Source organism: Struthio camelus, chromosome Z (genome assembly GCF_040807025.1).
Source record: "Struthio camelus isolate bStrCam1 chromosome Z, bStrCam1.hap1, whole genome shotgun sequence".
NCBI lineage: Eukaryota > Metazoa > Chordata > Aves > Struthioniformes > Struthionidae > Struthio > Struthio camelus.
Window position 1 is genome coordinate 69,352,774 of NC_090982.1, and position 13,102 is coordinate 69,365,875.

General features: G+C 35.9%; 1 protein-coding gene across 1 annotated transcript in view; it reads right to left on the minus strand.

Moving 5' to 3' along the window:
- The window catches only part of MTREX (Mtr4 exosome RNA helicase), a 51,010-nt gene that overhangs the window by 31,645 nt on the left and 6,263 nt on the right, over window positions 1-13,102 (minus strand). The window contains exons 7-15 of the mRNA XM_068928661.1: window positions 12,848-12,938; window positions 12,349-12,473; window positions 9,701-9,799; window positions 8,794-8,896; window positions 8,496-8,627; window positions 7,190-7,269; window positions 5,552-5,662; window positions 4,028-4,129; window positions 2,495-2,620 (exon numbers count right to left, since the gene is read on the minus strand). Of these exons, the coding sequence (XP_068784762.1) occupies window positions 2,495-2,620; window positions 4,028-4,129; window positions 5,552-5,662; window positions 7,190-7,269; window positions 8,496-8,627; window positions 8,794-8,896; window positions 9,701-9,799; window positions 12,349-12,473; window positions 12,848-12,938 (969 nt within the window). The remainder of the gene's footprint in view (window positions 1-2,494; window positions 2,621-4,027; window positions 4,130-5,551; window positions 5,663-7,189; window positions 7,270-8,495; window positions 8,628-8,793; window positions 8,897-9,700; window positions 9,800-12,348; window positions 12,474-12,847; window positions 12,939-13,102) is intronic.

Here is a 13,102-nt window from a genome sequence, read left to right on the forward strand (position 1 = left end):
TGAATATTCAGAGATGTTAGTTTGCATACATTCTTGGTCTGTTTCCATGTGAAACTTCCTCTAAATATTTTGTATTTAAAAATGAAAATAAGTAAGTTTGTAAGTTGCGCTGCTTGTCGCATATAAATTACGTTTAGTGCCTTTCATCCATTAGTTGAATAGTTACAGAAGCATCAGTACCTTTGTTACAGCCTTTTCCAATCTCTTTCAAAGAAGTCTTAATTTCAATGAAATTCATTAACTTACTTAGATTAGTGCAAAATAACCAAGAGATTATATAGCAAGTAAAAAAGTTCCCATTATTTTTCCCTTTCATTTCCTTATAATTCAGAATGAAAAAAAAGATCAAAGGGCTTATGGTTTCAGTAAAAGAAATATTCTTTATTATTTACTTAAAAACTAGAGGAAAAAATACAGACGGCATCCTAAAGCTGTGAAGGATTTACTCCATTTGTTTTGTCTTAATTCCATTCCAACCAAGCTCTACAGTTCCCTAACTACCGAAATTACAAGCTTAAAAAACAACCCACCTTCTGAATGGTTAAGTTTCTAGAGTAATCTCACAAAGTCTCACAATAAATAATTGAAACACCCATTTTCTTACACTAAACTATTTCAGTTTATACAAATGAGCTTCATTAGGATATTCCTTACAGAAGGACAGATTATAAGTATACAAAATTAATACTATTTATATAGAATTTTTTCTATTATCTGGTTTTATACCTCCTGCTATTTAGTTTTTCATCTATGGAAGTACAAGGCATAAATCTTTATTCTTTCTTTATATAAGTAACCCATAAAAATTAAGTTTACTATTTTTAAAAATAATTTTAAAAACTCACAGAAATGCAGTTAAGATATCTAGTCTTCATATATCTCACAGATGCACACATGCTTTGAGTGTGCATGTGAACGTATGGCATAAGCCCCCTCCACCCTCTGCGAAGACACAGATCCAAAAAAAGCAGTAGAAATAAATTCAAAGCCTAATGCTGCCATGCATGAATGAGTTCCAGTATTTTTCAAGTTTCTTATTTCACTGTGCTGTGATTAGCTATAGCCATAATGTAGCACTCATGAGAATTCTGACTTTAAAAAGGCAAAGAAGATCTGTTTATAACATGGATCTATTGTACATACTTATGATGTATTAATAAGTGGCATTAACAGAGCAAGAAACATAACATCAAGTATCCACCTCTGCCTAACTAACAGCAGCCACCTGCTTATTCTTCCCCTTATTCCTGTTGGAACAAAATAGAGAAATATAGGCATCTGATGTTTCTTTGGCACAAGACCTACAAATACATGTTCTCCTATTAACATACCCTGACGCTGACTCAAGATGATCCACGTTATTTTATGCAAAGTCTAAAAATATTATAAATTCAGTTTGAACACAAAATGACCTGCTATTTGCACCAAGGATACGAGTTCCTGAATAGCATGCAGAATAATTCCCCTAAGGTTTAATTTTTACACACTTATACAGTCAATGTAAGCTGCCTAGGATAGTTAATACACACAAAAGAATATGCTTCAATTACATTGCTTCAATTCAGTGCGTCAATTAGTGTTTTTTGCCATGGAATTTAAATGAAAATGAGAACGAGTGCAATGTTCCATATTCAGTTTATAAGGCAAGAGAGAAACATAGTAATCACCTGTTACAACTTCCTTTACATTTCGGGGCAACCCTACAATCTAATGCCCCCTTCAACCACAGGAGTGGTTTTCAACCTTTTTCAATTTGCCAATCTCTAAAAGTTTCCTACAGACGCTATGGATTTCTTCATAGTTAATTTAAGCTTACTGACAATTGTCTTGCTTTTCTTAGTTATCTTACAGAGGAATAATGCAAGCCTCTGTGGGTCTGGACTTATAACAGCCCTTAAAACCACGAAAGCATGATGTCTCAAATAATCCTCCACTCTTGATTCTAAAATAGCCACTGATACACTACAATTACTCCTTGTAAATATTTTCAGTAGGTAAAAATACTCTATTAAAACATGCACCTAATTTTTTGCATGACTTTGTTCAGTGTGTCTATTACACTGAAGAGTCCATTACAAAAGTTTTATTTCACCACAGAACCAACCCTTTAATTATTCTTGTGACAGCTCACTGAACCATTTCTAGGTCATCAATATCCTTGAACTGACCATGGTTAGCAAGAAACAAACACAATCCTGCAGTATTTGTGTTATCACTAGAAAACAAGAGAATGTAACTTTACCTCTCCTGTCTGAAATTCTTTTTATACAGAGAAGGATGACATTAGTTTTTGAACTTTGTTCCACACCAAAAACTCTCGATTTAACAAGAATTCAGCAAAACACCATAGTCTCTTTAGGAGCTGTTATTTCCCACGTGTGTGATCTACATATGTTCTTTTCCTAGATATATAACTTTATGTGTTATTTATAATATGCAAACAAGAATAACCTTAGTGCGGAGGAGAACAAGAAAACACTAGTTTCCCTCCTACCTTCAACAGTTGCTTGCCAATTGTTGGACTCATTTTTTCATCCACCATAAGAATCACTATTCCTCTGTCATCCATACCTCGGCGTCCTGCACGACCTGACATTTGAATATATTCACCTGATGATATCTAGGATAAAAGGAAGAAGAGGAAGAAGAAGAAGAAGAAAAAAGGATTTAATAAATGTTAGAAAGACAACAAGAATATATAAAATGCTACTTAAAATTACACAGTAAATGACTGAAATGTTACACTAGGGTTTTATAGAACTTTTCACAGATCAAATTCATTATTAATCACAATTGATCACTAAGTTACAAATTCATGACTAAGAATAATGTGTCAGCAGGATAAATTAATCAATGCTCTCATAGCTACATTTATCAACACCTAGCTGCAGTGATTTCTGTAACACCTTGCATCATTTTAATATACACAAAAAAGCATTCTACTTCAAAGGAAGACTGCTAACATGGTGGAGTTCACTAAAATATAATGCATCTTCACCATACTGATAAGGCACCTTCACCATCTTCAAATAACGTATCATTTCATTCTCATGTAACATCAAAATATTGATAAACAATAAGAACAGTACTTCTATGCCTGTTCATGAAATAAAGAGATGATGGTCACTCAGAAGGTGATAAAGAACTGGGACACAGACAAGAGCTGGTTCTGTATGTTACTCTAGGTTTCCAATATCAAAATAAAGACACATATATAAAATAATTTTTTTATTTGTGACTTACGGTACTTGCATTTTTAGCAACTTCCTGAGTCTCACCTGAAGTCAGATCTCCACAAATCAAAAAAAACTGTGAAAAATCATTTTAAAAACAGGAGCTCCACATATCTCTTACCTCAGTTAATGCTCACACATTTGATGTAATCAGACCAAATGAACCATGAAACTTAACAGACCAAACTGGTCCGTTAAAAACTAAAGAGATCTGATGCTGATTTCAACATGCACATGTCAAGTTACTTGTCCTGTTTGCCAGAATATTACCATCTCTAAAAAAGGAATCAGCTTATTTATAAAGTGTTTTGTGATGTATCCCGATTTGTACACCCTAATTAATATTTATAGGTGAATCACAGATCCAGTTTTAAGTTTTTTAAAACTCTTACATGATTTGAGAGCCAACTATTTAAGGATCAGTGTCTCCCTCCACATACGTGTCTCTGTCTTTCTCCGGGCTACACAAAATATTCTACTATAACAGAAAAATCAATACTCTCCTGAAGTAAATGATTTCTCTTCTTGGGTCTGTCAAAACCTAAATTTCGTGATCATCATAATGTGATGCTCAGTCCAATTGTTCTCCAGCTTCTTCTAGTTTTGGACAAGTGGTGCAGAAGTCTTTTAGGCTAATCAGTCAGCTCTAACCTGTGTTTGATGTCCTTTTACTGTATCTAATATAAATATTTTTACTACACTGCACTGGATATATCAACAATAAATTTAATCTTAACAGGAGCTTAAATAGTGCACTTCAGTCATTTATCTACAGAATCTGTTTTTTCACATACCCATCGAAAATCCTTCCCATCAAACTTGCAGGCACTCGTAAACAGCACAGTCCTGGCCGGCATATTAATTCCCATAGCAAAAGTCTCTGTTGCAAATAGGGCCTAAATAAACAGACGGATGTTAAACAAGCAAAAAATAATGGCTCTTCACCAAACATGTAAACAGTCAGAGACTGCTAGATAAAGCTTCTCCAGATTTTCCTTCTTATGTGCCACCTCAGTAGCACAAACAAAACCATTGTCTCCTCCCTCCTTCATTTCCTCTAGGAAAAACATGAAAACTAGTTAGATGGGACCACATGGAAGACTCCAAAACAAAACAGAAATCCTACAAATACATTAAATGCTAAAAATGCTATCAAAAAAAAAATTCAGGATTATTCTTATTTGTTCTCTTAGTGAGTCAGCAGCCTTTGCCAGCTCCTATGATCATCCTCTCATATGAATTACTAGAAGAGACATACAGAGAAGCTGAAAAATAGCACTTCCTGGATTTCAAGATACACTCCTGCCCTTGAACTTGTTTTTCACTACCACAGATTGCACTAATATACCTATACTCCACATGACATCAGATATACAAAGACTAGGATTTTTAAAGTATTTATATTTCCATATAAAACTGATGTCTTGCAGGAGCACAAGTTAAACGGGGTGCAAATTATATTAATGAAAAATAATAGAAGTTAATTTCTGTGTTCAAACTTTGCAAGAAGAAAATAGAGATAGATGAAAGTTGTGGGGGTTTTTTTTGGGGGGGGGGGGTGGGGGGGTATCTGCTAGGTTTTCTGAACTGCTGTCCCTTAAGATAACTGCCAAAGAGATTGGTAAACATCTACAGTCTTTAAAGGAGCAAAATATATACTAAAAAAATCGAAGAAAATTTTAAGTTTAGACTATTGCAAGTTTAAATACTTGATAGCAAAATTTAGAACATTTTAAACTAGATCTATGAAGCACTTACAAGATATCTAAGCCAAAGCATTAAAGACTACCAACTTTTAACACAGAGCAGGGTCAGGGGGGATCTTCAAGATTTTTTTCCAGGTAAAGATGAAGGCATTTAAAAAAATATGTACATTTTTTTAAAGGATAATAGCACATCAAGGGAAGGGAGCTGCAGACAGCTACATCAATTAATCTCTGTTGCTGGAAGAGCTCCAACCTTCCCGAGCTACTGTATGAGTTTGTAGAATCCAACACTTAGATCCGCAGAACAAAGTCCTCCCCTTCATATGTATGTGGTTCTTTTAAACACTGGCTTGCTTACCAGTATACAGAATGTTAGAAAAGGTTTTGGTAAGTTCTAAGCCTTATGCTCCTGCATACAAGCACACATAAAACACAAAGCATTTTTCAGTTTGGCATGTGCAATGAGTCTTTTCCCCTTTTTCATTTAAGAAGTAGATCTCTACTGAGTAACACACGGATGTACGTTCTGAGGTGAGGTATACTTCTTGGTTTGTTAGGATTACTGACTGTGTATTCGTAGCAGAGAAAAACCTAAATAGACATGAAACATACCTTTATGAGCCCCTCAGAGAAAAGAATCTCTATGGTTTCTTTTAAGATAGGAAGCAGACCACCATGATGGATTCCAATTCCTCGTTTCAGAAGAGGAAGTACATGCTCTACCTGGAAGAAGGATATTAAGGCTGGTAAATAAGTTTTAATATACTCAATTGAAAAATAAAACCTGCATGGAAAACCTCAACATTGCTCCTAGGGTTCACATAATTTGCCATTTTCTGATGTGAGATACAATGAAATAAATACCTGTTCAATATTATTTTACAATTACAACTAGGAATGGGATGAAAGATAAAGCCAACAACCAATCTTTTCCGTGGCAGAGTAGTCTTAAGATTAGATTAGGCCAACTGTGAAGCTACGCCCTAATTTACATATGCAATCAGTATTTGTCTATATTTATTTTTAAAAATCTCTCTGCTATAAAATCATCTTTGGAAATAGTGATCCTCCTACGTGCAAGATATTGTTTAAATTTTAGCTGCAGTGATTTCGTTTACTGATATATACTGTAACACAGTGAAGTCAGCTCCTATCAGAGCTGCACAGAGAAATTCAGGCTGTAAATGACTGAAATCATCTCTTAAATTGCAAAAACATTATTCTTTAAACAAAGTTCTACATAAACTTAGCTTTGTCTGCTTATTTCTGCTTTGAAAACAAAGGTTATCATTAATAATCTAAACATCAACTTTTCATTACCATCCCAAACCTAATTCTGAGAATGCCCTTTTCAGCTATCATTGCCCACAGAGACCAAACAAGTTTGCTCGGCCATAAAGTCACTGCTATAAGCTAGGCTGAAAACATCGTATTTGAAAACATCATCATCGTATTTCATCGTATATGAAAACATCGTAACAGCACATAACATCTTTTATATTCAGCTCTTAAATTCACAAACAAAAATAAACTATTTTGAACCTGAAGTGAATAGACATAGCCAAAAATTACACGGGTAGCTTTTTCCAGAAGAAATTGCCACACTCACTGAATCATAAGAATCAATACACTAAGATGACACGAATAAAAGATAGAAAACAGGGGGAAGGGGGGGAGGGGGAATCAACCATAGTTTTAGTATTTGTTACAGAAAAACTGAATCCTGTAATATTCTGTCCTTTTAGAAGCTTGTATTTTTCTACTGAAGAGATATAGTAGGGTGTCTAAGCAGCGTGACACCCTTACAGAAGGTTTCATAGGTGACACCCTTACAGAAGTTATGAATCCAGATGCATCAATTCAACCTTGTGAAAGGCTCAGCTGGCAAGGACTGATAAAGTGCCTACTGCATCCTCCTTTGAACTATTTTCATAGTTTTAATCCAGACAAACTTCTTCACATGTCCTCACATTCAGCTAAAAACATAGTTACGAAAAGCTAAAACAGAGGACAGCAACTCTATGGTTAATTATGGCATTGCACCATTTATTGGAATCACAACTGGAAGAAATGCTAGTCAGCGAGTGCTTATTTCACAACGGCAAGGAGAAACGCAAGAGATACTAAATGCAGGGAGACCTGTAAGAATATCCAGTTCACACTTTATTTTGTACCCAGTTCAAAAGAACACAGTCTCAAGAGTTCAGAAGACAGGAGAGCAGCAGTTACCCCTATTCAATCTCCCCTCACCTGAGGAAGCTTTTTGTCTTCATCTGACAGACAATCAATTGCATTATTGAACACTTCTTCAACCATCTTTTTTTCTTCATCTAAAAAGACATATTGAAATTTATTACAGAATCTAAGAGGCTAATACTCTATGCAAAGCATCACTGCATTCTAACATTTAAAAAATTTTACAATAAAAAATAGCAATGGAAGATCGTGAAGTCTATACAAAACCATCCACACTGAGTCAGATGAGCAAGACCTGAATATGGAACTCAACTCTGGTTACTAACAGTAACCAGAAATAGATGCTTAGGGAAGAGCAAGAACAGAACAAGCTTGGAAGAATAAGCCAGACTTCAGCTATTTGCAAGCTCAGGGGATTTCCTGAGCTTGATGCAGTTTCTGTCTATTTCATAAACCTCCAAGTGTTTCTCTTCCACCTACTAGCCCCTGTCTGCATGGACACAGGTTCCTCCTCTTGCCTGTTAAAGTTTACATACTTTGTATTTAAGTAGTACAAACATTAATAATTTATTCAAAGGCATGACTGAAAAAAAAGGGTAGAAGCATGCATCTCTACACTTATGCAAACCTTTACATACTCTGACAGAAAATGACTGCGTTATTTTTCAACACTGAAGCAGTTGCTATGATTGGAGTAAGGAAGTAAATCTGCCCTCAACATACCATTTCATGTTTGTGAACTGTTTACTTACAACAGATGCCTTATTTTTGTTATTACTCCCAACATTTCCAAGAAGCCATTAACTCAAGCTTACTTTCCAAGCTTGGTCTTAACCCAAAATCAAACAAATCTTATTTGTTTATTGTTTGGGTTCTTCTTTGGGGAGAAGGGGGAGGAAGGAAGGGAAGAAAAGTAGGTTGGATGGCTGAGAAAGAACAGTCTGCATGGTTTGTTCTACAGGTCTTTTAAGACTTTGAGAGAATATTCAGATTTCTACTGCACGTAACAGTGAAAATTTTGAAAAACACATTGGTTATTATCACTCTTCTCCCATTCTAGATAACATTTTCTAGAAATTTTTGTGCTATTAGTACCATCAATAGGATTTTGGAGAAAGAACTGAAGTTTAAAATAAAGAAGTAGATCAATGTTGTGATGACCAAGCATCCTTGGTGTTCCAACAGTTTCCTACTGCGAATAGCCCGAGGTATTAAAACAGTAAATGAAAAAGTGATACGTACTTCGACTTACAAACTATTTCTACACAAAAAGTTTAAAATGAAATAGAAATATCTAAACAGAATAATGTTTCACCTCAAACTACAATTAGGATCAAAACTACATTTTACTTATCTGTACCTGTATTGAAATCTAACTTTGTCATCTGAAGTGCATAGGCTTCGCAATCTTTTTTGCTGAAGCTGAAAATAATTACAGGTTGGAAATTCCTTTCCATAATCATCTTCACAATCTTAAAAACATTTGAAGGACCTGCAAAGAGATTATATTAATTTCAAGTTATTTTAGCAAAAAATGCCTTAAAGAACTGCAGAATAATTGAGATACAAGTGCAACTGACATGCATTTATTTATTTATTTATTTATTTTAAGGACAGTTGTATTATGTAAGTTACTTAAGAACGGGATTCAAACTCACCTTTTGTTCCTCCTTTCCTGCCTTTCTGGTCCCCTTTTGCTAAGTCTCCTGCGTCTCTAAGTACTTGCATTGCTGTATTAAAGTTATCTTCTCTGAAATCTCCCTAGGTATAAAACACAACCTTTGTAAGCAATTACCCTTCTTCTTATATAGCCCACTGAAAACCACACACTTAGCACTTTATACACCCAGTATCATTACCCTATATTTACAGGTAGAAGGACAAACCAACGCACAAGCTAGCAAGCAACTTTACCAGGTCATTGGCACAGCTCAGAACTAGATTTGCTATCTCTACTCACTCAGTGTTCTTCGCGCTACACCAGTAACTATGCTACACACACAGAATGATACAGTACCGAAACTAACTTTTACCAAAATTTCATATCTACATTAAACCATGCTGTCCAATGAAGACCTGTTCTCAAGTGCATTACCGTCAGTCACACTAGCTACTGTCGTGCAGGTGAATGACGAATTTTAAACAAATCAGTAATTCTGAATCACCTAGTGACAAAACTATTTTGCCCCTTTAACCAAAGTCGCATACAAATGGGACTGCCTTTTTTTTTTTTTTTTAAATTCATGCGAGAAACAGTACAAGAAACATCAGCTACACTGCAGACTTACAGAAAGCAGCACACAGTCTAGAAAAAGAAGGCAAGGATGGGGGCACTCAAGACATCTCAGCAAATACTACCCATCTGACTACCTGACATCAGATAATAAAAAGCAATTTGTTCTCTATGACTGCAAAACTCAGCAGCAATTCAGACATCATTGTTACACATTTGTACTTTGCTTTAATACAAACTATCCTTTATATAACCAATCCAAATTCTGCAAAAGCTCAACCTCTTAACTGATATGCGAGGAAAAAGCTGTTCAAACATGAAAAATTCCTTACGTTTTCATCAACAACCAGATGGAGTCCATCTCCTCCTGCTGGGAATATATAATGCTGCAGCGGAGTGGGTCGATAGTCTGTGTAAATCACATGGCAAGGCTATAAAGGAAGAACAGCATAGGCGTAAATATTTTAGGTTTCTAATTGCATTGCAAAAATACTTGTTTGATAGAAAATCCAATATATCACTACCAAAACAAATCTTTCTAAAAGCTAGAAATCAAGACTCAAAGAAACTAAGATAACACATTTTCTTTCCTGAATACAGATTTTGTACTCGCAGCTTGCAAATCCTTTTGAAGAACACAACTTGGCTACAAAATCTTTCTCATACAACAGAAAGAAGTAAAGACCAGCAATGATTTCTTCTGTATTATCATGCAGACTCAAATTCCTAACACCCTTTAAAACCAAAGGAAGAACTACTAATTTCTATATTGGAAAATAGGCTGCAGCACAACCTAACACCACCCAAAAAAGGCACAGTGTAGACTTTTTAAAACATTGAGATTTTATTACAAATCTGAAAACCGTATTCCACCTGATGAGTCTGCTTTGTTACTTAAGCCACTTTGTTTGTATTATCAATTCTAAAAACAATGTGCCTAACTTCATAATATTTATGTATTAAGTTTCTACTCTTTATCTTTGTGTTTGGATTCTCATTGCTGTATGGAAAAGCTTGTTTAGAAAAAAATTAAGTACAACACTTCCTTTAAAAAATTAAACATCCTGTAAATCTCCTTTAAAAATTGCAGCCTAATGTTCTCCAAAACAAAGTCAAGGTTTTGTGCCAAGCCTGAGCAGACATCTCTTATGTTACATTCTTTTCACCAGAAACCACATGAGAACCGATCTTCGGGGCATATATAAAATCAGAGTAACCTCTTGTGGCTATTAACGTCCCCAATTCTAGTTCTCATACTCCTTGCTGCAAAAGCACTATTTCAAAAACAGAATAAGAACTAACTTAATAGTTTCAGGACAGAATAGGTTTGTCACATTCCTCTTTTCTCATTTTGTTTGTATGCATATATATTACTTCCCAAGGCTTTATGATTTTACTCTTGATTCCTGCATGATGTTCCCCTCAAATTCCCCAGACAACTTCTCCATAGTACACTGCTGTCCAGTTGCCCTGTAAGATCAGCACTGCCATCGTTAGTGATAGGTCACATGTTGTACACTAGGCTCTGTGTTATGCTAACTGTGCAAGGCCCCAGTCCTGGCATTAAGCTCATTATAAGAGCCTGCTGCATGAACTTGAGTTGGGAACAGGTGTCTCTTGTGAAGTACAGTTTAAACACGGTCTAACACCAAAGGCCCTGCATATGGGCATAATTCGAAAAGAAAGGCCAAAGAACTATAAACAACTCCCTGATGGTCAGTTACCGACCACGGAAGACAGGCGACTTTGGGAGCTGGGAAAAGACTGCTCTAAACATAAGGAAGAAAAGCTAAGAAAGAGATAAAGAACAGTGCAGCAGGACAAGGCACCTGGCTAGAGCTTGGGAAGGTAAGATCTTCCAGCATTGTGCACAACATAGTCCAAAGAGCAGAAGCCAAAGGTTGAAAACTGTCTAGAAACAGGAACGTGTTATAGAAAGATAAGATCCTGAATTTGGGAAGGACCATCATCATGGGAATCACTGCTGTGGAATGACTGTGAGATACTCACCTGCTCTCCCTGCCACCTCCAAGGACCTCTGCTCTGCCTTTCCCCTTTTCCTGCCTGCCTGCCTGCCTGCCTGCTTCCAGCACCCCGCGCCTCTGCCTGCCTGCTCCAAGAAACTCAGCTCTCCCTCCCTCCGCCTGCCTGTTCCAGGAACCCTGACTTTCCAAAGACCTTGTGACCTGCCAGCCAACTGTCCAGTATTGTGCACAGTGATAGGAATGTGTGATTTTTCTCCAGAAATTCTGCAAGTTTCTTCTCTTTAATGCTGTAATCCCTCAATAAAGCCTTACTGCGTATCAACGCAATTTAGCTAGTTCCTATTTTGGGCAACAACAGAAGTCACTAATCATTCACCAAAGGAATCGCCACATAACCAACGTATGATCTTAAAGGAGAAAATAGCAGGAAAAACAATTAGGCATTTGTGTAAACTTAGCAAGCATAATTATCCAGAATATAACTCTGAGAGCTCATAAAAACTGGTGACGGGTACTCATCATGTTGCCCTGAGCCCACTCACAAACGTACACCTATTTTAAGGCATACAGCTGAAAGCAAGTAGGTCTTTGTTGAAATAGACTCGCATATAATATTTCCGAATTACAAATGTTAAGTCCTTTAGAAGTTCCCCAAAGCCTCTAACCTCCTCAAAGGCCTCTGAAAACCATACTATGTTCACAGGATTTGATCATAATTTAGAACGTTTGTTGAAATCTACCTAGTGTCTAAACAATGGTGTTGAAAATAAACTTTAAAGAAATAGATTTAACGTCACTATGTAGAACCAACAGCGAGTATAGCTGTGAAAGCTAGGAGTACAACCAAGTAAGACAAGAGTGACCTCTATTATCATTTAATAAATAATAATCCTACAATTAAAAAAGGTAATAGGTCCAATTTTTCTCAACCAAAGAGATAGCAGTACGCCACAAGATCACCAGGATGGATTTATAGAGCAGTGAAAATAAGTTACTTGTTTGTGAAGATGGCAGATCCATTCAGCAAACTGACGGGCATTTGGAATAGTGGCAGAAAGGAACACGTAATGAACATTGTCAGGGAGCAAAATAATTGTCTCTTCCCAAACCACACCACGTTCTGAAAATGGAAAAGTCATATGGGAAATTTATGTGATTAAAGACTATTTTTTAAGCTCTGAAGCCAGAGAACAGTGTTTTTAAAGAAAAAATAAAACAAACACTAAAACTAAAAATAACGTCTCCTACACAAGTACACAGACACACACAAACGTCCTCAAAACGGCTTTTGCCTTGGCAAACAAAAAGGAGACTGTAACACGCAATAACTCTTTCATATATTCAGTAGAAAGCAAATTCTGAATGGTTTATGCACACAGATGATCTATTTTAAAAGAGAGATAAAGAGAATAAAGATTTAATTCTTTAAATGAAAACTTTTTGTTCTGGGAAAAAAAAGATTATAAAAAAAAAAAAATTGTAAACATAGGATACCTGAATCTCTCATGTAATGGATTTCATCAAAAATAACCCATGCAACTTCTCGCATAACCTCAGAACCTCTGTAGAGCATACTTCTCAAAATCTGGAAGAGTGAAAAACAAAAAAATACAAACAATCTATGTGGCAGCCAAACATAGCTCCATCACAGGAAACAGTAACAGTCACAAGTTACAGGGATGTCACGTCTCCAAATTTTTGGTTCATGTTTATATGGCACTATGAAATCTCATTTTCCACAAAACTAAA